General features: G+C 40.0%; 1 protein-coding gene and 2 pseudogenes across 8 annotated transcripts; all 3 read left to right on the top strand.

Moving 5' to 3' along the window:
- Positions 1-343: 343 nt before the first annotated feature.
- LOC137236293 (signal recognition particle subunit SRP54-like) lies at positions 344-22,909 on the top strand. Of its 8 annotated transcripts, none has more exons than XM_067758841.1 (5): positions 344-1,920; positions 2,014-2,046; positions 2,196-4,409; positions 6,017-6,197; positions 21,124-22,909. In XM_067758841.1, the coding sequence occupies exon 5, from the start codon at positions 21,480-21,482 to the stop codon at positions 22,590-22,592; it is 1,113 nt and encodes a 370-aa protein (XP_067614942.1). In that variant the 5' UTR covers positions 344-1,920; positions 2,014-2,046; positions 2,196-4,409; positions 6,017-6,197; positions 21,124-21,479; the 3' UTR covers positions 22,593-22,909. The 8 variants fall into 8 exon arrangements, with proteins under 8 accessions (XP_067614942.1, XP_067614945.1, XP_067614941.1 ...); XM_067758844.1 differs by having other exon boundaries at positions 2,014-2,051; XM_067758840.1 differs by having other exon boundaries at positions 1,990-2,046.
- Positions 4,434-5,553, top strand: LOC137236294 (protein fuzzy-like; annotated as a pseudogene).
- Positions 22,910-23,255: 346 nt separating the features above from the next.
- Positions 23,256-26,985, top strand: LOC137236292 (uncharacterized; annotated as a pseudogene).
- Positions 26,986-27,242: the final 257 nt, after the last annotated feature.

The raw sequence follows: 27,242 nt of genomic DNA, 5'->3' as shown, positions 1-27,242 counted from the left end.
CGACGCATATAACGATATGGAGTCGTCTATCCGCTCTCGGGGTGAATCTAGCTCCTCTTCCACTTGGACGCTCCATGGCTTGGAGCGGGCTTCTTGTAATAGCTGCTCCTCTTCGTCGATCGAGGCGATGTGCAGCATCGTGTGGTGCTTCTCGCCGCACCGTTTGCATCGCCCTTGGCTCGGGCACGCGTTAGAGCGGTGATCAGGTGCCAGACAATTTCCGCAGTAGCTTTCGCGAATGGTTACGTAGAGGCGCTCTTCTGGCCTTTTCGCCCGAAAGGCTGGGCACAAGCGGATAGGGTGTCGCTCAAGACACACTCAGCATTCCGACGAATAACGCGCTGCGTTCGTGGCAGCATTACGTTTTAAAGCGGCAAAACGACCCATTTTTCTGAAAGGAGTGAAATAGGTTTCAATGGGTCGGGTCATTGTCAAAGTGCAGGGGCGAGTGGTCCCTAATTGTATTGTTGAGATTTGGGATATTTTAGTAGCGCTTGCGTAGGGGGCAAACATCTGTAGCAGTATAAAAATATTTGTATTTGGCGCACATCATGTGCATGGCCTCTTTCAACCCACGTTATGTGCCTGGGTCTTTAGTGCCTTATTTCGTTTATTTTGTGTCACCCGCTAGCGTTTTAGTTAGCCACGGGCACACTAGTGCTGCAGAAAAATGAGCATTTACGATTTTTCGGTTCGCACATTCTGGTACCGAACCGGGTAGAAAGTGTATAGCGTGGGTTCTTTTGAGTCGCTGTTATTAGTGTTGTTGATGCTAAAAATCAACAACTTCCCTGCCCGCCACACAAAAAAAAAATGTTTGGACAGCAAATTGTATGCGATGTAAAGAAAAAATAAAAAAATCTTCGTTTTGGACGAAGAGAAAAATTTGTGGAATGAAGCATTTTTTTTTTTTTTTTTGTATTGCCCTTCACTTATTTCTTCAACTTTTCCCCAAGTACGCTTGTAGTCATGTTTTATTGATGGCCTTTATCAAACGGCACGGTTCCCGAAGGGTATTTGGCTCCGTTACCGGTTCCTCAGACTCGGGTTTTTGGGTACCCGTTTGCATCTTTTTATGCATCCCTAATATAATGCACATTTAAAACTCGGCATGTATGTGTACATACGTTGGTATAAGTATATGGACCGTCAGTGCACGGACTTTACCGCATTGGTAGTTTGACCAACCTTTTTGACCCATTTTTCATTTTCTACTACTTCTGCTACCAAAACTTAGATTCTACCAATATTTCAGTATTTTCGCACTGAAAACGTATACTGCGATAATTTTAAAGTATTGAATTGCAGAGCCCACCCAACTAACATTAGGAGGCGATACTGACCAAATCAGTAAATTTTGAAAAATTTGTGAAGAACTTGAACAGGAAATAAATTTTTTTTTTGAGTAGATAAATATAGTCTGAGTACGCGAATATTTTCTGCGCTATTTTTTTCTTCCAGTTTTTTTTTTTTTTTTTTTTTTTTAATAATTTGACCGAAAATAAAAGGTTCTACGTAAACGATTACATGCCGAATTGGTTATTTTGTGGCAGTATTTTGGTACTTTGGAATATTGTTGCGGTTGTCAGACGTTTTGGTATGTGATTTATTTTGAGAGTTGTTTGTTTTACAATGAATTGGCAACTTTTTGGTTACCAATATAAACCGTAGTTATTGTTTTCATTAAACTTCTACTGCTATTTTCATTTCCTGTTTACCAACATTTTTGCCTTTTTTTAAAAAAGGTCCGTGCACTGGTAGATATTTACTAGCAACAAGGGAAAGAAAAAAAACTGTGCACATTCATACACACCCTTGTATAGAATGTAAATTCCTCTGAATTGAAGCCAACGGGATTAATCGAAAGATTTGTTCCGTTGATTCATTCTTTCATTTTTTACACATGACGGAGTAAGGTTGGTAAGTAAACTGTAATATTTTCTTTCTATTATTATAAAAATAAAATCATTTTTTTTTCTTTTTCATTAGTAATTACTTTTATTTTATTTTCAGGTGGAGAATGGGCATGGGGCATGGAGCGCTTGGGTAAGGTTGTTTTGTATCGGATTTTGTTCTAATTTTAGATGGCGGCATCTCAAAAGGGGTGCTCCAACTGCGGCGTCGGCCGCGCTGTCAGTTGTCACACTTTTGCGATGTCCACTTATACATTTATTAATGGATTTTTTTCTTTGCAGGTTTTGGTTGCAAAAATTCATCACGGCTGCATCTCTTTGAAATGCTATCACTGGCAATAAAATCGTTGGCACAACAGCAGCAGTTAGCTCCTTTGAAGAAACATTATTTTCTGTTTCATATTGGAATTTATGCCTTATGTTTTTCAAATGCTTTCGCTATTGGTAGAAATACGCGACGGCAGCGGCACTATACCCGAGCCATACTGGGCACATTTTCCTTGCCCGAATACACAGTTTGGCGTAACCCACTGAACTTATATCGTGGAGCTGAATACCAACGACCCTTTTTCTTTTTTTTTTTTTTTTGTGATATTTTTGGGTCGCTACGACGAAATCAAAGGTATACGATATCGCTCTCGTAGTTGACTTGGGGAAATAGAAACCTAATTTCTTAATTTTGACACTAATGGCTATAACAATATTCCTGGTACTCGTGTCGGCTACGGTGCTGTTTGCCATATTTTTGCTAAGCCTTCGTAGTTGGCTGCAGCGCTGTCAAACAAAACTTAAAGATTCATGTGATGGGCCTGTGAATATAGGAATATTTCATCCATATTGCAATGCTGGGGGCGGTGGCGAGCGAGTTTTGTGGTGTGCTGTTCGAGCACCTACAGGCGAAATACGACAATATATATATATTATGTATTGACAAACAAAATAAAGCTTCGTTTATCTGAAACGTCTAGTGGAAGCTAAATTGTATCTGTATTTCACCTGATATTTATATAGACACCACAGGTTATACTTTCACGTTGACTTTGTTCCGTTTTATTGGTAACCGCAAGATCGGGTGCTGTGTGTATTATCCCACAATAAGTATGGTTTTGTTGCGGCGTGTTCAATGACGTGAATATTGTCATAGCAATCAAGCCTGCGTGGTTAGAAGCCCATTCATCACCTGGCTCAAGGTTATATACTATCGAATTTTTGCAAATATATACAATGGGCTGGACGATGCTCCGATACGATAATGGTAAAATCCACATGGACTGAAAATCACATACGCGATGTATGGGGCGTACCTTTTAAGACTCATCGTGTGTATCCACCATGTGAAGTAATGAAAGTCCAGATAAGATTGTAATCATATCTATAGGTCAATTCCGGCCAGAAAAGGTCACCCTCTTCAGTTGCAAGCTATGTTAGGAAGCTCGGTGGAATTTAACGTAAAGGTTAATTTTCAAGAGCTTCTTCAGTTGTATCAAAAACGCAGGAATAGGAATTCACACAATGTGGAATGAACATTTTTGAATTGGCATTGTTGAATGTATGACCGCTGGTATAATAATGGTTGTGCATCGATCAGGAGGACCCTTATTAGATATTATTGAGACGTCTTTGTGGTACATAGCTGTTGCTGTCAGGAATTTGCACTTCCACATGTTCGGATTTGGGATTAAATTTTCTCGGTGGGATGGGATACCGATTTGAGGTTTTGATACGAATATGCTGTGCAATGATTTTAATTCAACGTGATGTGGTATGTGTTTCTAATGAATTTGATACCGGTGCACGTGTTGGCTTTAATGACTACACGCCGCTGAAGTATATTGAAATGATGGGTATGCTAAAGGTGGAGGTGCTTTATCGGCAGTAGCAGGTGAGCATATTGATGACCTGGACCCGTTCAAACAAAAACCATTCATTAGTAAACTACTTGGTATGGGCGATATCGAGGGCCTCATTGATAAGGTCAACGCACTAAAACAGGATGGAAATGAAGAGCTACTGGAAACGATTAAGCATGGTCAATTTACAATACGTGATATGTATGAACAAGTTCAAAACATCATGAAAATTGGTCTACTCTCTCAAATAATGGGCACGATTCCTGGTTTCTCACAAGGTTCCTTGACCAAAGTCGGTGAACAAGAATCAATGGCACGCATTAAACGTATGATGACCATGATGGATGGTATGTCGGATGGAGAACTAGATAGTCGTGATGGTGTCAAGGTGTTCACCAAACAGCCGACGAGTTATGTACGAGTGGCTCAAGGTGCAGGTGTTCTCGAAAAGGAGGTGCGCGATCTTATTGCCCACTATACCAAATTCGCAGCAGTGGTGAAAACAATGGGCGGCGTTAAGGGCTTATTCAGGCAGGGCGACATGACGAAGAACGTTAATCCCACACAAATGGCAAACTTAAATCCACAAATGGCGAGGATGATCGATCCACGTATGTTGCAGCAACTGGGCGGAGCGGAGTTGGTGGTAAGTGAAACGCTTGGTTGAAGTATGCAAGTGTGAGGTTTTAGCAAAAACGAAAGAGCCTTTCATGTGCAGCATTATGTTAGGCACCTATTTGTCTCACTGTTAAAAACCTGTAAACTTAGTTTCTGTTCTTTTAAATTTTTATTCACAATTTTGTAAACTTTAAACAACTTAATACATTGAAAATTTAGTCGAAATTAGGACTGCATCCACGTATTCAATGCTAACAAATAATTATAAAATAACAAGTTTGAGGACAGTGAAAAATATTATGTAGTATAAAAGTGTTCCTTTGGTAGATGCCGCTTTGGAAGTTTGTACAACGCGCATGTTAGATTTTACGGATTGTACATTGTCGGTGGAAAATCAACCATTGGGTCAGCGCTTAAACGACTTTAGTGGACTTTGTGGTTCCCTCTTTTTTTCCTCTCGTTGTTGGTAATAGTGCTGCGGTTGGTACCGAAGGTTGGTGGGATTTGGATCCCATAGACCGGGAATTACTTCTGTTGCTAGTGAGTTCGTCACTTACATTACAAAATGATGGTCCAGTTTATTTGCCGAAACGAGATGCAATGCTATCATATAGATTTGTACCAATTCCATTGGCTCCAACAAATGTGATATGGTAAGATGTGGAGCAGTTCCAAGTCTTCATGAGTTGCGTGATATGGCTCATAGCGTATTTTTTAGTTGAAAATCAACTACAGAATGTGGAACGGTGCATGGCTCGGAGTTTATCAGAGCATTTTGGAATTGACCAATGTGTTCTGGCTATGATTGTGGCAAACATAAACGTAAAGAAATGTGTTTTTTCACGCAATTTAAACCAATCTTCAGGAGGTAAAAGAACATTAGGTGGTGGGCTTTTGCGAATAGATTTATTAAAAAGATTTTTCATCAAACATTACAAAATAATAGGACGCTGAATAGTAGCGAATATCAGGAGGTACAATTAAGATCACGTTATATGGAACCATGGGACCAGTATTGGTGTTTGGAATATCATAAGTGTTATGCACACTATGACCAATTTGGGAATGCAATATTCATATTATTTATGTCCTCAATACCGACGCCTGCGATGAGATTTATTTGACAAAGGCTTTTATATTCCATTTGAAAAGATAAAACAATCGATTGGTAAAGTTTTCTATACATTTCCTTTGACGGCACAGAAATAATTTTTTCTCATAGCCTTATATTAAGTTGTATTGGATATTCATTTAATAGAAACGGCCGCTTAAAAAATAGTAAACCTAGCACAACATAAATCATTGCATATTAGTTTATTTAGTATTACAAGATTTTGAACTTGAGCGTACAGAGAACTTGAATGTAGACCTGACCGAGAGTATAATAGCTTACGGTTAGTAGAATTTGTAACCTAAAATATATATCGTCGGTGAAAGCTCGGACCAAGACTGTCGCCTCCAAGACTGTCGGCTTACTACCGGGCTATGGGATTATTTTCACTTTTTGTTATTAAGGCCCATCTATGGTAGAAAACTTTTATATGTGGTTCGAGCTTTCATAGACGATATGAACCGTATTTATATCAATGAATATGTGTGATGGAAAACCTCATATTTCATTTTCCATAAATTTAGGTGTCGTGTGCTTCACAATAAAAGACGTTACGCTTATATGCATCCACAATTCATTGCGGACGTTATGAAACCAGTGAAACCTGATGAAATTATGGATCAGGAAGTACCGAACTTATCTGGTGGTGGAACGAGTTCACATCCAGTCACAGCACGCAACTATCAATCAACGAACAAAAAGAGGGTGAGTTTAGAACTTGACTTGCTACTAATGTAGATGCTCACATCGTCCGATATGTATAAGCATCTAGGTTTGCATTTTAACTTGTTTTATAATTTGTTGCCAGTCCTTCTTTCACAAAAGTTTTTGTTTTTGCTAATTTTTCGATTTTTTCATTGGAAAACTCGAAATTTATGAGTAGAAGAAATTCTGTTTTTCTTTTTTTTTTTCAAAAGGTTTTGGGTGATGGGATGAATTTTCGTAAATTCTGTTGGCCGAGTGCCTTTGAACGAGTGCATATGCATTATGTGGCAGATCATGGATCTGCGTTAGGGTTCTGGTGTCCTCGCTCTGGGGAGTGAGTGAATTGGGGTTTGATTTTGGACATTGAAAATAAGTATTTTGTGGCAGATGCGGATCTGCATTAGGGTTGTTGGTTGGCCTCGTTCCGGGTGAACGAGAGCTGGGGTTGAATTTTCTGACAGGAGGTATGTGGAGGAACGGACGGATTGTTAGGAGGAACTCGTGGTCCTCCTACACTCGATTTCCGTAGGGAGAAGGATCAGTTTGACCAAAGGTCGTCTGACTTGACCCTTCTCGGTTATGAGGTCGACTACACGTACTCGGTTATCTTCGCCGGGGTGTACGTTGACGACTCTACCTAACCTCCATTCGTTGGGAGATAAGTTGTCCTCTTTGAGGACGGCGAGATCTCCCACTTGTATGTTTTCTTTGGGATGCTTCCACTTCACTCGTTTTTGAAGTTCGGATAGATATTCCACCTTCCATCTCTTGCAGAAAGTATGATGGAGGGCTTTGAGTTTCTGCCACCGATTTATCATCGAGGCAGAGCTCTCACTAGCATCTGGTTCTGGCGGAGCCAGTAGGTGGCTGCCCGTTAGGAAATGTCCTGGGGTTAGTGGTTCCAGATCCGTTGGGTCATTCGACCCTGGGCTGAGTGGGCGCGAGTTGAGGCACGCCTCAATCCTGCACAAAATGGTTTGGAACTCCTCCATGGTGTACTTATGGGGAGATGCGATCTTCTTGAAGTGGCTTTTGAAGCTCTTCACCCCCGCCTCCCACAAGCCGCCCATATGTGGAGCGCCAGCGGGAATAAAATGCCAAGTTAATGCTTGATGGCTATACTTGGAGACTGTTTTGTCTCGGCTCTCTGCCAGGAAGGCTTTGAATTCCGATCGTAGAGATCTGGAAGCTCCGACAAAGTTCGTACCATTGTCGGAGTAGATGTTCTTCGGACATCCTCTTCTCGCGATAAAACGCGAAAAGGCCGCGAGGAAGCCTGGGGTACTAAGGTCACTAGTGGCTTCTAAGTGGATGGCCTTAGTGGAAAAACAGACGAACAGGCATACGTAGCCTTTTGACAGTCGACATCCCCTACCGCGGTAGCTTTTGATGTCGAAAGGCCCCGCAAAGTCTACCCCGGTATTGGTGAACGCGCGGGTAAAAGTAGTCCGCTCGCAGGGAAGGGTCCCCATAAGTTGGGACTGTGCCTGCTTTCGGTGAATAATGCAGGTTTTGCAATTGTGGATGATGGCTCTGATCATGGTCTTGACATTCGGTATCCAGTATTGGGTTCGGATAAGACGGAGCATGAGCTGGTTCTCGCCATGAAGGGAGTCATGATGAGCCATCATAACTGTAAGGCGAGACAGCCTACAATTGTACGGCAAGATGATCGGATGACGCTCATTGTATGACATGTCCTTTGAAGCCCCTAGACGCCCCCCTGTTCTAATAATATCATCTTTGTCGATATATGGATTTAGGGACAGTATTTCACTCTTGCGATCGATAGGTTCCCTATTTCTTAATTTTAAATATTCTGTCCCGTAAAATTGTTTCTGGCAGACTCGTATTAATGCTTGAGTCGTTGCCTTAATCTCATCGGCTGAGATTATGCACGACTTTTCTTGGAACACTGCTTTGGTTTTAGGATGCGTTCTTTTATAGAATCTCCTAACATAAGATAAGACTCTCAAAGCTCGTGGCAAATCTGAAAATCGTTCAAGAATATCTGTATGATCTACCCTTGTCGTGGCATACGATTGTGCCCTCTTTTCCTCAACGGACGTGTTGTAATCGGCATCTTGTGCTGGCCAGTGAGAATTGTCTTCTTGTAGCCAAGAAGGACCCTGCCACCACAACGAATTGTTGACCAAATCTGACGCTAGTTGTCCTCTGCTCCCTAAATCCGCTGGGTTAGATTCCGAGTCAACGTGAAGCCAGTCCTTGTTACCGACCATATCGAGGATCTTGGTGATTCGATGTGCGACGAAGGTTGACCAAGTACAGGGCGGCTTGCGTATCCATGCGAGTACGATGGTTGAATCCGTCCAGAGGTGAACTTTTACTGGTCCCAAATGAATATTTCGGAATATTGATTCCATGATTTCTGCGAGCAGCACGGCGCCGCAAAGTTCTAAACGTGGTAGTGAGATGGTTTTCACTGGGGCTACTCGGGTTTTGGCTAGCAAGAGATTTGTGAAAATTTTATCGTCCCTTTTTACGCGCATGTAGATTGCTGCTGCATATGCCTTTTCCGATGCATCGCAAAAACCATGTATTTCGATGTCGTCCTCGGGCGTAAAATTTACCCATCGCGGTATCCTAATGTTATCTATTTCGTTATAGTGTTGGGTGAAAGTTTCCCACCGTTCTAAGGTAGTTGGGGAGACAGGTTCATCCCACCCGGTGCCCTCTAACCAGATGTTCTGCATTAGTATTTTTGCTACTATGACCATTGGTGCAAGCCAGCCTAAAGGGTCGAAAAGTTTGGCTATAGCGGATAGGATTGCGCGTTTGGTGATGTTCTCGCCATTCTCTAAAACTCCTGCGGTGAAGTAAAACATGTCTGAATGCGCGTTCCATCGTATTCCGAGTGCCTTCACCGAGCTAGCCTCTTCAAACGCTAGGAAGTCCTCGCTGAGCAAATCCGTTTTGGGGATGTCCTGAAGGATTTCCTCACAATTGGATGTCCACTTGCGCAATGGAAAGCCAGCTGAGTGTAATGCTTCGCGAATCTCGTTCCTTGCTTTGATGGTTGACGCTATTGTATGTCCTCCAGATAAAACGTCGTCGACATACATACTTTCTCGTAATATACCCGATGCTATTGGGTGCGTATTTTCTACATCATCAGCCAATTGTAGAAGTGACCGTATCGCGAGGTAGGGGGCGCAGTTTACACCAAAGGTGACAGTCTTTAGTTCGTAAAGACTGATGGGTTCGTTGGGGGATGTTCGATGGACAATCCGTTGAAATTTGGTGTGATTTTCGTTCACCCAAATTTGCCTATACATCTTTTCGATGTCACTATTAAAGACAAAGCGATACAGTCGCCAACGTAAAATTAAAATAGGCAAGTCTGCTTGGAGTACTGGACCTGGGTGGAGTATGTCGTTTAGACTAATGCCATTTGCTGTAGGACTTGACGCGTTGAAGACGACGCGCACCTTGGTAGTGGTACTTTCCGCCTTTACAACGGCGTGGTGGGGCAGGAAATAATTATCCGAATCGTCGGATGGTACATTATTTTTAATTTTTCTCATATGTCCAAGCGTTTCGTATTCGGATAACACCTGAACATACTCTTTCCCTAACTCTTGGTTTTTCAGTAATCGCCCCTCATTTCTGAAGAATTGTGAACATGCGCGCTTTAGAGACGGTCCTAATGCAATCTTCTCAGGGTAATCCTGCCTGAATGGTAGCGAGACTGTATATCTTCCACTTTCATCACGTTTTGTTGTGTCCTTAAATAATTGTTCACAATACCTTTCTTCTTCATTAAGCATTTTGTTTTTGGGAACATTTTCTACCTCCCAGAAAGCTTTTAATTGGTTGTCCAACGCAACCTCGTTGTAGAATGACATGATGCTCTTCGTTGGACTCGGTGATTCGGTGCGACCGGTTAGTATCCAACCGAACACTGTCTCTTGGGCCAAAAGTGTATTTAGTACATTCTTTTTCAGACCGCTCAGTATAATTTGGGGATATATGTCTCCTCCAAGTATGAGGTCTACATCTTCGTTGATGTAGAACCTCTTGTCTGCCAAAACCAAGTCTGGGAATGCCTGCATAGTCATGACGTTGATATGGCAGGATGGAAGATTCCCAGTGAGTTTGGCTAGGACTAGAACGGGTGTAGTCAGGCTGAAGCAGGCATCCACTGGTGAACGTAATTCAATTTTGGATGCTTCTTTCACCTGAGCCGACACCGAATTTGTGATGCCTGAAACTTGGGCATGCATTTTTCTCGCTGGCAAATTGATTCTGCGTTTCAGTCTTTCAGTTATAAAGGAACATTCAGACCCTGAATCAATTAATGCCCGTGCGGAGAAGTCGGTACCATTATGGCGAATGTGTACGCGAGCAGTTCCTAATAGCACGCCTGTGCTGGAATTGGCATGACAGGATTTTACATTCTGGTTCGCAGATTGTCGCGCCTGTGCCGAAGTTGTTGGGCTATTATCCGCATCTTTGAAAGGATTGCGTACAGCCGTGTGCTGAGATGTATCCGCATGCAGGAGCGTGTGGTGACGAGAGTGGCATTTGGAACAGTTGTAGGAACTGGTGCACTTCGTCACGGTGTGTCCTGGGGATAAGCAATTCAGGCAGCCACTTGTGGATTTTATAAATTTAATCCTTTCTATTGGGGTTAAGTCGCAGAAGCGTGAACAGTTGCGTAATCTGTGTTCAGGGGATTTACACATTTTACAAATTGATTTTATTGTTTGCTTGGATACTTTCGTTTGAAAAGCACCAAGTCTTTTCGTAGGGGTTTCCGTTGATTGTCGCGACGCGTTTGGTTTTTGCACTTTCGAAGTGGCATGCCCTGTAAAACCAGACACTGTTTCAAGTGTCTGAAACCGATTAGACAGGAATTTATCCATATCCTCCCACTTGGATATGTCCATTTTATGGTCTATACTTTGCTCCCAAAGAGCCAGCGTGCTCTCTGGTAACTTGGTTGAGCATAGATAGGTCAGGATTGCATCCCAATTGGAAGTGTCAATTTTGTGGCATTTGAGGGACGAAATACAATTATTTATATCATTTTGCAGCTTTTTTATTGAACTGCCACACTCACTTTCTACCTTTTTTAAGTTAAATAAAATTTGTAGTTGTGTGTTAACTAAGATACGTTTGTTTTCGTATCTTTCACACAAGTTTTTCCAGGCCATCTCGAAACCTTCATTTGTGAGAGGGCATTTTTTTACGATATCTTTTGCTTCGCCCTGCGTTTTGTTGTTGAGATGGAATAACTTTTCCACCCCTTTCAAACTAGAATTGTTTATATAAATTGCCGTGAAAAGGTCGCGAAAAGTTGGCCAAGACAGATAATCCCCTTTAAAAACTTCCGTGTCGCAAGCAGGGAGGCGAATTTTATGCCCATGAGGTTCTTGCTCAGGGTTGACGTTCTTTTCATCCTTCTTGTATTTTTCTGCCTCAGCAGATATAGACGCTGAACATCGCACGTAGATTGCGTATGCTGCCTTTTGTTTCTTTCTGATCGCCATAACGTCATCCGCTGACACCTCATCAGATCCCAATAGCGAATCAAACGCAGACTTTACCTTCTTCCACAAGAGCCGCAACTCTTCCTGCTGTATTGCAAGGGTGTGTTTGCTATGGTCGCTCTCCGGAATAAGGCTGTAATCTTTATCAAACTCTGCGATTGATTCTGCTAAACGGATGTAGGTTTCCATTGTTTTATTTACATTTATTAACGAGAAAATTGCCGAATAGAGAAATAGAACGCTTTAGAGTAAAAAATACCTGCCCAGTAAATAAACACTATTGAGACTCAACGCTTTATTATTTATTTTTATATTGCAGACTTTTTGTCTTGGTAGCGACAACGAAAAGGGTTTATTTTATGGACTTTTTGTCACAGCAGCGACAACCAAAAGGGTTTATTTTTGAACTTTTCTGTCTCAGTAGCAACAACAAAAGGGGGGACCACTCGCCACGTCCACAGATAAATGAGTGTATTGTGAACAAATGACAAAGTGCGTGCGATATTGCTAATGAAAATCGAAAAATAACCAGAAAAAAAGTGAAGAAAGAAATAAATTTTTTACAAGAAGTGAGCGCCTGAATTAATTTAATTGGAATTAATGTGTTTGTGATGTGCCAAAAAAACAACAACAAACTTATTCGGTATTGTGCGGAAAGTGAGGTTAGGTTAACCTCTTCCTTGTGTTGTGTCTGGAAAACCTTACCACTGGTGGGGGGATAGACCAGATAATCACAAGGATCGAAATAAACTTAATAAACCAAGTGAGTTAATTTTTGAAATTGGAAAGAAAAAATTGGTGCTCACTAAATAACTTCACTTTTTCACTTCTTTTTTGATTTTAATTTTTTCGCGCACTACACGGGTCTTTTTTTTGTTTTTTTTTTATTTATTTTGCAAAAAAAAAAATAACACTCAAAAAAAAGTGGCAAGAAATATAACACTTACTTCTTATTGGTTTTTGTGCCAGAAAATTTGATTGTGCTGTGCTGTGGTTGGCGAATATGCTGTGGCTCTGGTCACCTATGTACAATAAACTCCAACTTTTTCCTTGTCAATTTTCGGCTGCTAATATCGTGTTGTATAATATGTAACTTCCAAACTTCTTTGTTATGTTCTGCTGGGATATGCTTCGGCCAATAAATTTTTTGTAGGCAAAATTGGCAAATTTTATAGTACGCAAATGTGCTGTGTTGTGGACTGTATATATAAAGAGGCGCTTTTAGTTCCTGGTGAGGAGGACCAATGTTCGGCCTGAGTGCGTCGTAAACCGGCAGTGGGTAGGCGCACAAGGGTCGATCTTGGAGTGGATGGTGCGCTCAAAAGAAATAAATAAGAACACAAAGAGGAATTTCCTCGTTATAATATAATATTTAATTTAGAGTGAAGGAAAATATACACTGTGGTTACAATATTACCTTGGTGTTTTAAGTGACGATGGTGATCCTTGCGATGTGTGCTGGTTGGCGGTCAATCGAGAAAGAGACCGGTTATCCCGTTGAGGACAACCGCTAAGCCGCGAAAAAGTCCTCTGGTATTAAGGAGGGGAAAAAAAGCCACACACACAACAGCCCCCACATATACGTGCATGGGTGCTGACAACCCGCACACACACGTGCATGCGTATGAAACGCATGCATGTGCATGCATGCACACAAATGCGGCGTGAGTGTGGGTAGCTGGAAATATTATTAAAACGTTAGGGAGGGGCGCCGTCAATCAGATAAAAGTTAGGCATTGGGCCTAAACAATAACTCTTGTAAAAGAATTTTGGGATTTAAAATTATAAAGGTGGAGTGCGTGTTTAAATTTTAAATAATCAATTTGTTAATCCCAAGTACATGGTTTGCCTTAAATTGAAAGATTGCGCTCTACCTTTATAATTTTAAAATCCAAAATTATTTTACGAGAGCTATTGTTAAAGTTTTTTAGACAAAATTCAACAAAACTATGTCTGTATTAAATGAAAAATTGCCTTCTATTTTTTGGTCCATTTATATAAAGGTAGTCCTTAAAATTTTTTTATCATTTTTTTTTTATATTGAATTGAAAATACTGTCGGAATATAACCTGGTTTTATGAGGATCATAAGAATCCCTCAATATCATTCTCTTTATCTTATATATAACTTAACAAGGGGGCAGACACACTTACTTGTAAGAAAGTGCTGACACCACACTTCAACAAACATAAGCAAAGCCAACGTAGGTAATTGATCCGATATCATATTGCGTAAGAAGACAAAATGCAATCCATGGGAACTGCAGCATAAGCGATATGATATGCGGACAAAATGCAAGTCGTGTGATTCGCCACGCAAGCGATAAAATATTATTTTAGCCAATCGTGGGAAGTGCAGTGTCAGCAATTATGAAATCACTTAGATTAATGTAGAAGCTTAGAGCTTAGTTTAAGTTAATGATAAAGTCAGTCTGTTTTTGACATTGAACGAAAATAAATCGTAAATATTATTAAGCGGACTAAAGACTATTTTTATTTAGATCTTTACAGGTTGCAATGGGGCCGCGGGCGGCCCCAACTTTAACTTTTTGGAGCCCTAGTCCTTGGGCTCCTTAACTGGCGCCCGAGCAGGGACCCACCGGTAAGTGGGTCCTTCAAGAAGGACCTCCTTAAATGTGAGGTCCATAGTGATTAGTGACAAAGTGATAGTGATAGTGGAGTGCTAAGAAAAAAAATAATAGAAATTTTACCGATAAAAGAATAAAAAAATATATAGAGAGGCAAGACCTCAGCTTAGATAATTTAAGGCTTGTACAGCCAATAACGAAAATACCAAAACCGAGATTCACCTTCGAGGGGCCCCTCCGGTTATAACGATAGCTTAACTCTGCGATTCCCTTCGGAACCCTCCAGGGTATAAAAGCTCCTCTCCCCAGGAGAGGTAAAACGAATAATAAAAAAAACAAGTGAATAACAAAAAGTTGAGTGAAAAGTGATGCTACACGCAATAAATTACTACGTCCAATCCTAAAAGCCCTCAAAGGGCTATACAGGAATAATATCAAAAGAAGCGAGCCTGTGACCCCTAAGATCCTCTGGCGCGCGAATAAAATTCAACACGAAAATTGAAACATTTTATAAGTGAATTATCCTACGGCCCCACTATTGCTATTCCAAGTGCACGTATAATCACACTTTCTGGGTGAGCCCGTATACCTATACTTCTAGGACGGACCTCACCATACCAAAGGCCGAAAAATTGTTAACGATTCCTGTGACCGTGTCATGTACACACACATTTTTTTTTTTTTTGCAATATGCAACTTGCCGCTCCCTTCAGGATACGGCAAAAATTTCCTTCTGAAAAAGTTAACCCGAGCGTACACATAAGAACACACTTGGGCCGGCTTTAAAAGTTAACCCGAGCGTACACATAAGAACACACTTGGGCCGGCTTATCCTTTTGTGGAGTTTCCAGGGTACACATCAGCTCACACTGGAAACGGCCACTCGTTACTTGCGATGCTTTCAGCGTACCCATAAGAACACGCTAAAGATTTTCAATATGTCCAGAGCGTTGTGGAGCAACTGTGCCTTAGTAGGTTGCCTTCAATCTGATTGTCGACGACTAAAAAGGAATGACACAGCCTCCCCTGACCAAAACCATAATTATTTAAAGACTAATGTACTGTGAAACGCCAACTTGGTACATGTCGCCGTTGCCATAAGAACACGGTAAAAGTTTCGCAAATGTAACTAAAGTCCTTTTTTTCTTGGCAGAAAACTGTCAAAGTGTAAGGACAACCTTAAAACTAAAACAAAAACAAACAAATCGTCTGTGCTATAAGGACTATCCCGTCAGGTGATCGCGAACACCAGTAAGTAACACACAAAAATAAAAACAATTTTTAAAGCCACCGTGTGCCAAATTAAAATTTAAAAATATATTTTTTAATCTCAAACTAAATTTTTTTTTTTAATCTGAAATGGACGCTTTAGCCACGAAAGTTAATGAACTTAATGGGGGCATCAGTGCTCTCCTCGAGCAGATTAGGCGGCTTGAGACACGCCTTGGGGGTATCGAAAGCAACGGTGTTGCTCTGAACTCTAGGCTAGGGGAAATTGAATGCAATAACGCGAGTTTAGAACAAAATCTTGCCAGAATCGATGAGCGATTGGGACGAGTAGAACAGGGTGGCGCAGCCACAGGGGGTATTGGCAGCGGTTCGAACACCACTGTCGCAGCAAGACCTAAAGGATATTGGCAGACTTCCCGATGCGTGAAGGAGCTGCAAGTTTTTGAAGGCAGCCTTTTTTAATACATCTCATGGGTTCACAGCGTTGAAGGAATTCTGTCGGACTACGATATCGTCAAGGAAAGGCCCCTGTATCGTGCCATCCTGCAACATATTAGGCAGAAAATCCGTGGCTTTGCCGATGCCAGCACTGGTAGCGTATAATGTTTTCGATAACGATTGGGTAGAAATAAAAAGGGTATTATCGCTGCATTACGCAGACAAAAGGGACATTAGGACTTTAGAGCACCAACTGAATCAGCTAGCTCAGACAGGTTCAAAACTAGATGATTTCTACGCAACGGTCAATCATCAGTTGTCTCTAATAGTGAACAAAATCAAGTGCGATGACTATAGCCAGGAAACCGTGTCGGTCCTTGTGGAAACATACCGTAACAGGGCACTCGATGTTTTCATACGGGGTCTCAGTCCAGAATTGTCGCGTATGCTTATAGTGCAGAAGCCAAAAACACTGCCAGAAGCGTACTCGGCCTGCCTTGACATCCAGAACCTAACGTTAAGGAACACAATAGTCCATGCAAACACTCCAAATAGAGTAGTTTTCCCCACCAATACCCTGTCGCAAGTTACTCAGAGACCACCGTTACCTCCTCGTTCACGGTCTACATACAACTGGACGAATCGGAACAATACTCAAGGGAATAGCCGGTCATCCTACAACAGATTCCAAGGCAATCAAGGGACGAACACCGCACCTCCTGGTAGACCCGCAGCTCCAAAACCTGCGGAAAGAATGGATGTCGACGACAGAGTTCAAACCAGACAGGTGAACTACATGAACCGACCGACGAATAACAACGCCTTTAAAAGGGGACCTACATCATCGATTGAAAAGATGCCCAAACAGCAGAGGCTCTACAACATGGAGGCCAACAGCGCAGATGTAGAAAGCGGACCTTCGGCGTATGCTGAATCGACAGAAGACAACTTCCAGCAGGTAAATTTTATGGCGGACGGGCCACCAGCCTATTTCATATGAGGACTACCGCGCTATCCAGTATACCCTACCTCACTTGTTTGACACCAAACAAAGTAGCCCTAAAGTTCTTAGTTGACACAGGGGCAAATAAAAATTTTATAAGACCTGAATTGGCAACTAATACAGTCCCAGTCAATCCACATTTCTCAGTAACCACCGTAGCAGGACCTGTAGTAATAAACAAAAAAATCAGTGGGAGATTTTTCCAAAATGCTGGTAACGAAGCTATGGTGACCTTTTACGCACTTCCTGGTTTAAGCTCGTTTGATGGGATAATAGGCGATGACACCCTCAAAGAACTGGGTGCCGTAATAGACAGGAAAAAACATGTCCTTACAATAGATCCCAATATAAGAATTCCGCTCAAAAACAAAGTCGTAGGAAGCCAAAATTTTTTCGAAACTGACGATATACCCGACGCAATTCTCCCAACCCTAAAAGCCATGCTAGAAAAATATTCTCATTTGTTCGGTCCACTTAACATCAAAACAAATATTAAAACCACAGTTCGAGCTGAGATAAAGACTACCACGAATGAGCCCATATACATGAAAAGTTACCCATATCCTGCAAACATGAGGGAAGAGGTAGAAAAACAAATTACTGAGTTGCTTGAAGAAGGAATTATACGACCATCCAAAAGCCCGTACAATTCTCCTATTTGGGTAGTTCCGAAAAAACCCAAACCCTCTGGTGAAAAGCAGTATAGAATGGTAGTGGACTTCAAATGTCTGAATGCAGTCACCGTGCCGGACGCCTATTCTATTCCAGATATTAATGCAACGCTGACCAGTTTAGGGAACGCAAAATATTTCACAACCATAGATCTGACCTCAGGCTTTCATCAAATCACAATGAAAGAAACAGATATACCCAAAACGGCGTTTTCAACCATGAATGGAAAGTACGAATTCCTGAGATTACCTTTTGGGTTAAAAAACGCTCCGGCTATATTCCAGCGAATGATTGATGACGTCCTTAAAGAGTATACAGGGAGGATATGCTATGTGTATATCGACGACATTATTGTCTTTGGAAAAAGTACCGACGAACATTTAGTAAATTTAGAGATAGTGTTTAAACGGCTTGCGGATGCTAATTTGAGAGTTAATTTGGAAAAAACGAAGTTTATGAGAACGGAAGTAGAATTTCTGTGATATGTAATAACATCCCACGGGATGAATGTAGATCCTTCATAGGTCCAAGCTATAGAGAACCTCTCACCCCCAGAAACGCTTAAGGAACTAACAAGCTTTTTGGGAATGACGTCGTATTACCGAAAGTGTTTTCGAGATTACGCTAAATTTGCTAAACCCTTGACCAATCTTACACGCGGTGAGAATTCGCAGGTCAAGGCAAACCAATCTAGAAGAGTGCGTATCAGAATGAATTTCGAGGCCCTTCAGGCCTTCGATACCCTAAAAAAACTACTCGTTTCCTCAGATATTCTCGCATTCCCGACGCCTCAAACTATGCCATTGGTGGGGTGCTATCCCAAGGAGAAAAAGGGAAAGATCGACCCATTGCCTACATCTCAAGATCTTTAAGTAGAACAGAGCAAAACTATGCCACAAACGAGAAGGAAATGTTGGCTATAGTTTGGGCCCTAGACAACTTGAGATCCTACCTCTATGGGGCGAAAAAAGTTAGAATTTTCATTGACCACCAGCCTCTCACTTTTGCGTTAGGAAGTCGAAACTATAACGCCAAGTTGAAGAGGTAGAAGGCTAGAATAGAAGAGTATAACCACGAATTGATTTACACTCCTGGTAAATCAAATGTCGTGGCGGATGCTCTCTCCAGAATTCCATGCCAGGCAAACCATTTGACAGTACCGTCGGAACCCAACGATGCACCAACAGAAGCTAGAAGTGACGAGAGGACAGCTCACAGTGCTGAACAGGATTCTTCCGACCTTATTCCACACGTAGAAGTCGCTTTGAACGTTTTTCGAAACCAAATAATTTTTACGGAGGGGAATGCAATGTCTTGTGCTGAAAACCCACATCCAGGATTCACTCGTCATTATGTGAGACTAGATATAATTGAAAAGGCCAGCTTAACAGAAGCCTTGAAGGAACGCCTAAACCCAGCATTCATAAATGGAATAAAGATTTCAGAAAGTTACTTGCAACTCCTTCAAGAAGTATATATAGAATATTTCCTTTTATACAAAATTAGGATAACTCAGAGGGTGGTCGAGGATGTGGCCAACGAGGATAGGATTTGCGGTATAATAGAGACAGAACATAGGAGGGCCCATAGAAACTCAAAAGAAAATAGGGAACAAATCTTGGAAAAGTATTATTTTCCCAAAATGGCTAGTAAGATAAAAAATTTCACTTCTAACTGTGAAACCTGCCTTGCTAACAAATATGATAGGCATCCGGCAGTACCACCGATAAAAGAGACTCCAGTGCCGAAATATCCATGCGAAATAGTGAATGTGGACATTTTTGAAATTCAAGGGGAGAAATTTTTATCTTGCATAGACAAATTTTCAAAATTTGCCAAGCTTTTTCACATTAAAAATAAAGCATCCGTCACTCTCCGCGCTAAGCTAGCCAAAGTAATACACTATTTCACAACTCCTAAAATGATAGTCACCGACAATGAGAGTAAATCCCCTCCCTTGGTATGTAACTACATAAGAGGTTTGGGAATCGAACTATATCAGACTCCAATTCAAAGAAGTGAAGTAAACGGCCAGATCGAAAAATTCCACTCTACCATTATTGAGATTTATCGGTGCCCCCGGAAAGAAATTAATAACGCTAGACCAAAGGAATTGGTGTATATTGCTGTCGATCGTTACAACACAACAATACACTCTGTAACGAAGAGCAAGCCTAGCGACATATTTTTTAACACAACCGAAAGAATTAACTACCAAGGCCTAACCAACTTCAAAAGTAGGGTCCACAAGGAGATCAAGGAACAAATCAAGAGAAACCAGGAGCTAAGTAATCTCCAATTGAATAAAAAAAGGAAAGGAGCTAAAGAATTTAGGCCAGGAGATGAGATTTATGTCAGGGATAAACAGATAAAATCAAAACAAAAGGCACTTTACAAAAAGGAAACGGTTGGTAAGGACAATACAGTGACATTGCTCACAGACACTGGCAAAAGGATTCATAAAGCGCAGATAAAAAATACGCCAACATAAGATATAAAAAAAATATATAATATGGTCACCACGGGAAGTCAACAACAAAAAGATGTCCCAATAAGGGACCACAAAGATTTGAAATTCTATAGCATAGACGACGCAAAAAGGCGTCCGCCAAATTTCAAGATCAAAGATCTTTTCTATAACAAACCACATAAGCGATTAAAGAAGCAACATAAAATATTGCAAACAAAAAAAAAACACAAAACAAAAATACAAAAATACAAAAAAAAAAAACAGAGGAAACGATTTTTCGTTTAAAAAATTTTAATGAAGCAATATCTGCCCACAAGAAATTAATTACACGCTTAATAAAAGAGGCAAAATAAAAAATAATTTTTTTTTTCTTAAGAAGAAATCTTCCCACAACAAAAAACTAATTATGCGCTTACTAAAAAAGACAAATTAGACAAAACAAAAAAAAAAAAAAATAAAAAAATATAAAAAATTTTAAAGAAGGGAGTAGAGAAGAAACATTTCAGTAATTCTTAGAAATATTATCCTCTTTCCTCAGCTTCTTTACCAAGAGTTTTTGTAAGGCGGCAGGATTCAAGGGTAGTAACCTTTAACGCTACCTTTCAAACAAAAGTAAAGAATTACAAACTACCTCCCTTTCATATCCATGCTCTTGGATCCTGTGGACCTTCCAAGTACCACGATGGGTAGCCGGGGACGGTGGTAGGATATAGGAATACATTTAAACCCAACAAAAACACATAAATAAATTGCAGTTCAATTCAAAAAAGCACACAAAAAATTTAATTTCTCCCTTAGTGTGGAAAGATTTTTTTTATTATACAATAGAATGTTCTTTAAATAGTAATAATAAAAGAAAAAAAACAAAAGAAAACAAGATTTACATTATGTAACCATTTATTGTTAGTTCACCGTCCCTGGGATAAATAATAAAAGTGCCTAAAAACAAAAAATGGTCAATACTAATCTTACCAACACTAATGAGTTTTTTTTCTCTCCATAATGGACTACAGTTTATTTTTAATATCTGGCGTGTACGGCCTCAACATCTACAATTATGGCTCTCCACTGGTAACTATTGAGCACGGGCGTGGTTGGCTCCTGAACGGACACTTCAGTTTAGTCCATCTGGTCGACCTAAACTACTTCAACACGGCTTTGGTCAAATTGATGGAGTCAACAGAGCACGATTACAAGCAGAGCTGTGCGGACTGTGTTACAATTCCACCTAAATCAAACTAAGCAGCGTCTCGACGAACTACAAATAAGCAAATCACGAAGGGTACGTTCCATTGACTGGATTGGTTCTGCATGGAAGTGGATAGCTGGTTCTCCAGATGCAGCGGATTGGGACTATATTCTTCGAAGCATGAATGACGTGATAATAAACAACAATCACCAGTACCGGGTCAACGAAAAACTATTCAACGGTACCCGCGAGGCAATCGAGAAAGCAAACGAAGCGATGCTCCACATTAACGCTATAAGCAAAAACATTAGCGAGGAGAATATCGAACTTCTTTACCTAAGCAAAGTCCTTATCTTGAAGGAACAGGTGTCAGAAGTCGTCCAAGCGTGCCAAATGGCGAAATCTGGCGTAATCAACACAAATCTTCTTGATCGAGACGAGATTGGAAGGCTCATAATTGAGGAAGATTCCCTACCATATCAGAACACCATTGAAGCCATAGAGTATGGGTCGGCCTCCGTGTATTCAAACGGTAGCACACTTTTGTACGTACTCTCAATGCCAAAGGTAAAACCAGATGGCTACCGACTCCTAATAACACGGGCCGCTGTTATAAAAGGACAACACGTTGACCTCAGCTATAAAAAAATGCTAATAAACGAAGTTGAAACGTTCTGGGTGAACGAGGATTGGCCTTCGATCAGCAATACAACAATTTGTTCTCCCAAATCCCTGACTAAACTTCGGGAAAACGGGTGCCTAGCTAGGCTACTTAAAGGTGGCGATGCCAAATGCCGCTTTGAACCAGACAACACCAAAACCGTCGAGATGATCACAGACTCAACAATATTTGTTACAAACTTTGAAGGCCTATTACAAGGGAGGAACTACTCCACAACCCTAAATGGAACGTACGTCATTATTTTGAACAACGAAACAGTCACGGTGGGAAATCAAACATTCACCAGCAGATCAGTACCCACAGCGCAGGCCCTGACACCGCCCTTGGTAAACATCACGATCGAAGGATTAAAATTGAACCTTAACTATATTCACGGCCTGAGCATGGAAAATATTAATCAGCTTAAACAACTTGGCAATAATTTTCACTTTTCACTAATTTTTGACGCTCTTGCCTTGGCCATTCTGGCAGCCGTATGCTACATTATCTGGAGAAAACTCACTACTAAAATCAACTTTCCTAGACTAAATCAGACCAAAGATCAGGACCAGCCAAGCCATGCAAAGGATCCTTCTGAAAAAGGAGCTCATCTGCGGGACGCAGATGTTTAAAGGGGTGGTACTTAACAAGGGGGCAGACACACTTACTTGTAAGAATGTGCTGACACCACACTTCAGCAAACACAAGCAAAGCCAAGGTAGGTAATTGATCCGATATCATATTGCGTAAGCAGACAAAATGCAATCCATGGGAACTGCAGCGTAAGCGATATGATATGCGGACAAAATGCAAGTCGTGTGATTCGCCACGCAAGCGATAAAATATTATTTTGGCCAATCGTGGGAAGTGCAGTGTCAGCAATTATGAAATCACTTAGACTAATGTAGAAGCTTAGAGCTTAGTTTAAGTTAATGATAAAGTCGGTCTGTTTTTGACATTGAACGGAAATAAATGGTAAAATGGCGGACTAAAGACTATTTTTATTTGGATCTTTACAGGTTGCAATGGGGCCGCGTGGTGGCCCCCAACTTTAACTTTTTGGAGCCCTAGTCCTTGGGCTCCTTAACTTATATATATATATTTTTTTTTTTTTTCAACTTTTATACATTTTTTATGTAACATTCGTAATAAACCAATCTTAAATAATTATCGCCAATATTACGGTTCATTGTGCAAAATTTAAAAGACAAACAAAATAAACAAACTAAAGGATTGCATAGCGTCTCTTCTAGTCCAAGAAAATCTTCGCAATCGCAATAGTGAACGCCACCAAAATGTTTTTCGCCATACGCCAATACCTCGATAAAAGCGAAACTGCGGTTGAGCTCCAGCCAATGACCATGAAGGAAGCTAAGCGCAGTCAACCAAATATTTACCAATGTCTTATGAATGAACTACACTTTGAAGGATATACGGTTTGTGTCAAATATTTTGAGTATTTAGTATGTGAAGGAGATGAATGGATTCGCGATAAATTCATAACAAAACGTATGCAAGACAATAAGGATATATTGATAATGGTTTTCGATACTTGTAAGGCTGCTGAACATGTGTCAAGATGAAAAAATTATCTCATCAGAAAATCATGCTATGAGTTCCTATATCAGAGCTTGCATATAATTTTCTCATTAGCAGATGAATAATAATGGCTAAAGAGGAGTATGTTCGAAATTATAATGGAGGTCGCTGATACTAATGGACGTAACGATAGTTTATGCTGTGAAATTCGTGCCAAGATCTATACACATTATGTGTTTAGACAATTGAAAAGTAGTAAGAATTATATTTCGAAATTGTAAAATTTCACTTTATTGTGCAATTCCAGATAATTTTGGAACCTTAGTTGACATATTTATATGAGGTTCGGGTAGAAAACTATGCAGCTTTGGAAAATCGCCGAATTTTGCTTGATGATTTCAATACTGGTTTTGCAGTCTCTCTAACTTAATTTCATTTATTGGGCAAAAAAGTTTTTTAGCTGTGGGCGATGCAAGGCGATATACATACAAATATATATTTTCCGATGTCATACTACGACGGACAAACGGATTCAGATTTCTAGGCACACTTTCTTCAATAGTCTTGGATATGCTAAGTATTTCACTCTTTCAATCCTGGCCAAGTTCATAAGGAAAAGCAAGTGTTTTGATGAGGTTCAATAGAACTAGGATATTCCCTGCGACAATCAATCTGTTAGCAGAAGTTACTAGTACCGAAGCATACCACATTCATATCCGACAAAAGACTGCTGCAATCTGTACCACTTCCCTAAAAGCACAAAGGGGTTTAGATAATTTTTTTAAATAATGAAGCTGTAAAAAAGTAGGTGTCCTTTTTTATTCCCTGCGAGTGTAGTTTTATCCTTTATTCTAGGCTAAATATATTGGAGTAAAGTCTGGATCCTCTGACTCGGATTCAGTACATAGAAATACTTACATACTTAAGCGCATAGTGACGCTGTGAGACAGCATAATATATAAAGTCTGAAAATGTCCACAGAGTCATGTATCTACCTAAGCATTTTTCTATATGCTGTATACGTGGTCTGCCTGTGAGAAGTTTATATATGCAGCATACGCTAAAAGTATCATCCAGCAAATTAAGAGAGGATTGGGTAACATAAGGTATACGGCCAAAAGTACAAATGACTTCAAACGGCTTTAAGATCAATTGGCATTTTGACATCTTCAAACGTTCATAAGGTCAGCTGGCTATGACCTTTCTAGTCAAATAAAGCAATTTAATATAATTCTCTTATTGAATATTTATATAGTTCTTTTTATCCTTTTCACAGAGGCCTTCATTGGAATAGTTTTTTAATCGATTTCTCACTACATAGATTGGGAACAAAGTATAGGAAAAGGAGGACCGTATCTGAAAACTTGAAAAAAATGAAATTTCTTTTCCATTCGACTGAGCTAAAATAATGCGAAAATAATAACACGAGGACGAGCGAAACAAAATTATTGATCTATGGCCACTTGAGCATAAAAGAGTTGACATTTTGACCATTACGGAAAGTAAGAATGTTCATAATGTCTACATCGTTACCATTTAAAATTTTAAGTTTTGCCCATTTGATATGACCATAACTTCAATTGAATTTGTGGCCATTTTAAGAGGCCGTAACGTCAACTAACGTTATAACCCACTTACATTACCTCTCTCATTTAGATAGGATAGTAGTTCTAATTCTGTCCCATTGCTTTCAACTGACACTTTTAACGTTTTGATGTTCTACGAAATTTCAATGATCACCTTTCGCAGACCTGTCGAATGTAGTTTAAACTGTTTTGGTCGTAGGTGGTTAAAACGAGTAGCTAGCTTTCATTAATTAATGTTTATACATATTTATGGCTCGGACCTATGTGCTATTTTAAAAGAGTTGCCACTAAACTGCCCACCCGTGACGCTATGCATTCTATTAGCAACAGTTCAGAGGGTGTCATAAAACGTGTGTGGAAAACCGTTACTTTGCATTGTCATCTACAATTTTTTATGCAGCGTTAGTACATGTTTTTGTATAGAATCATCTCAGAAGGCTATCTTAATCCTAAGGGTATTATTTTTTGTTCTTCTAGGATTTTTTTTATTACTGTTTAAGAACATTTTATAAATAACTTTTGTATTACTCTATATCAAATACCTCACCGATTCCGGCTATCCTCGGGATCATTCCCGATCTAGCTAGGAATTATTTTGGAATTTTTGAGCTGATAATTAACCAATAATCATTTGGTGACACATCTGTAATACCCCACAAATTGCAATAAAAATTAAGAACTATCCGAAGAAAAGTAGAAAGTATTTCGATAACAAACTGAAAACAAACGAAGATATTAGGTTGAACTGACCAGCCCTTGAGTAACTCGGATAGATACTATGAGTTCATAGTATTACCAGAAGTTTGCTTAACCATCAATTAAAAAATTATACAAAAACCCGGAGGTATGTAAGAAAATTATTCCTTCCTCATGACAAATACTTTCTTGGACATATGCTACACACTGCTTCTAGATCTGATAGCTGGTCCCTCATAAAAGCGGGATTCTTAGCCTACCGAACGGATGATACGAACATAATGTGTGTTCAATGATTTAAAAATATGCGCGCCAGAAGTCGATAGTAGCTTCTGTCTATTGATAAGAATAATTATACTCATTTGAGCAGAGCTCACAGAGTATATTAATTTTGTTCGCATAACGGTTCCCCGTAACGGCATAAACTAATCGAGATATATATAAACTTCTATGTACCAAAATTACCTGGGCGAGAAAATATATTCGTTTAGCCATGTCCGTCCGTCCGCCCGTCCGTAAACAAGAAAACTTGAGTAAATTTTTAGGTATCTTAATGAAATTTGGTATGTAAGTTCTTGGACACTAAGACATCTCAGATCGCTATTCAAAATGAACGAAATCGGACTATAACCACGACCACTTTTTTGGTATCGAAAATTTCGAAAAACCAAAAAAGTGCGATAATTCATTACCATAAACGGATTAAGCAACGAAACTTGGTAGGTGGGTTGACTTTATGACGCAGAATAGAATATTAGTAAAATTTTGGACAACGGGCGTAGCACCGCCCACTTTTAAAAGAGGGTAACTTAAAAGTTTTGCAAGCTGCTTTTTGGCAGCTGAGTATGTAATGTTCGATTACACCCGAACTTAGCCTTCCTTACTTATTTTTCTTTTTTGTTGTGTCCCCTTTTCGTTATTAAAACATATTTAAAATTTATTTTATCATTTTCTTGAAATGTTTTCTCCAGAAGCATGTCAAGTGCGTCATTGTGTCGCTGGTCTTAGATACTTTCTCTAACTTTGTCGTGGTCAAAACTGGCGCACCGATAATATTACAAATATCTTTGATGAACATAAATTGCATGAATTTGTCGGTATATCGTTTGCCAAACTTCTACCATGTCCACAATGATAGATTTACGAACTGGCCCAAAATTGGGGATTAAGCAAGCTAATAGATCGATTAAATGTATTGCTGAAGGTAAAAAAAGAAATTTCCATATTTATGATGTAACTAGCCTTTACCCGCGGCCCCGTCCGCAAGGAGAAAATAAAATATATGTGCTATTCACGTTAGCCTGCTTATCAAGTTGTCTGTTTAAAAATTTTTTCTGTCAATGTATTTTATTTTTTAATACAGTAAAAAAAAAGAACTAACTGAGCTGATGGGCACGCTTACATGAATAGTACAATACACTTTTTTCGAATTAAAAAAAATACATTTTGTTTCTAATTATT

This window comes from Eurosta solidaginis, unplaced genomic scaffold (genome assembly GCF_040869045.1).
Source record: "Eurosta solidaginis isolate ZX-2024a unplaced genomic scaffold, ASM4086904v1 ctg00001699.1, whole genome shotgun sequence".
Classification (NCBI taxonomy): domain Eukaryota; kingdom Metazoa; phylum Arthropoda; class Insecta; order Diptera; family Tephritidae; genus Eurosta; species Eurosta solidaginis.
Note: the sequence above shows the minus strand (reverse complement) of the source record. Positions and strands in the feature narration are given on the sequence as shown.

Excerpts from the sequence above, each read along its gene's own strand:
- LOC137236293 (XM_067758841.1), top strand. The coding sequence starts at position 21,480 with ATGAATGACGTGATAATAAACAACAATCACCAGTACCGGGTCAACGAA.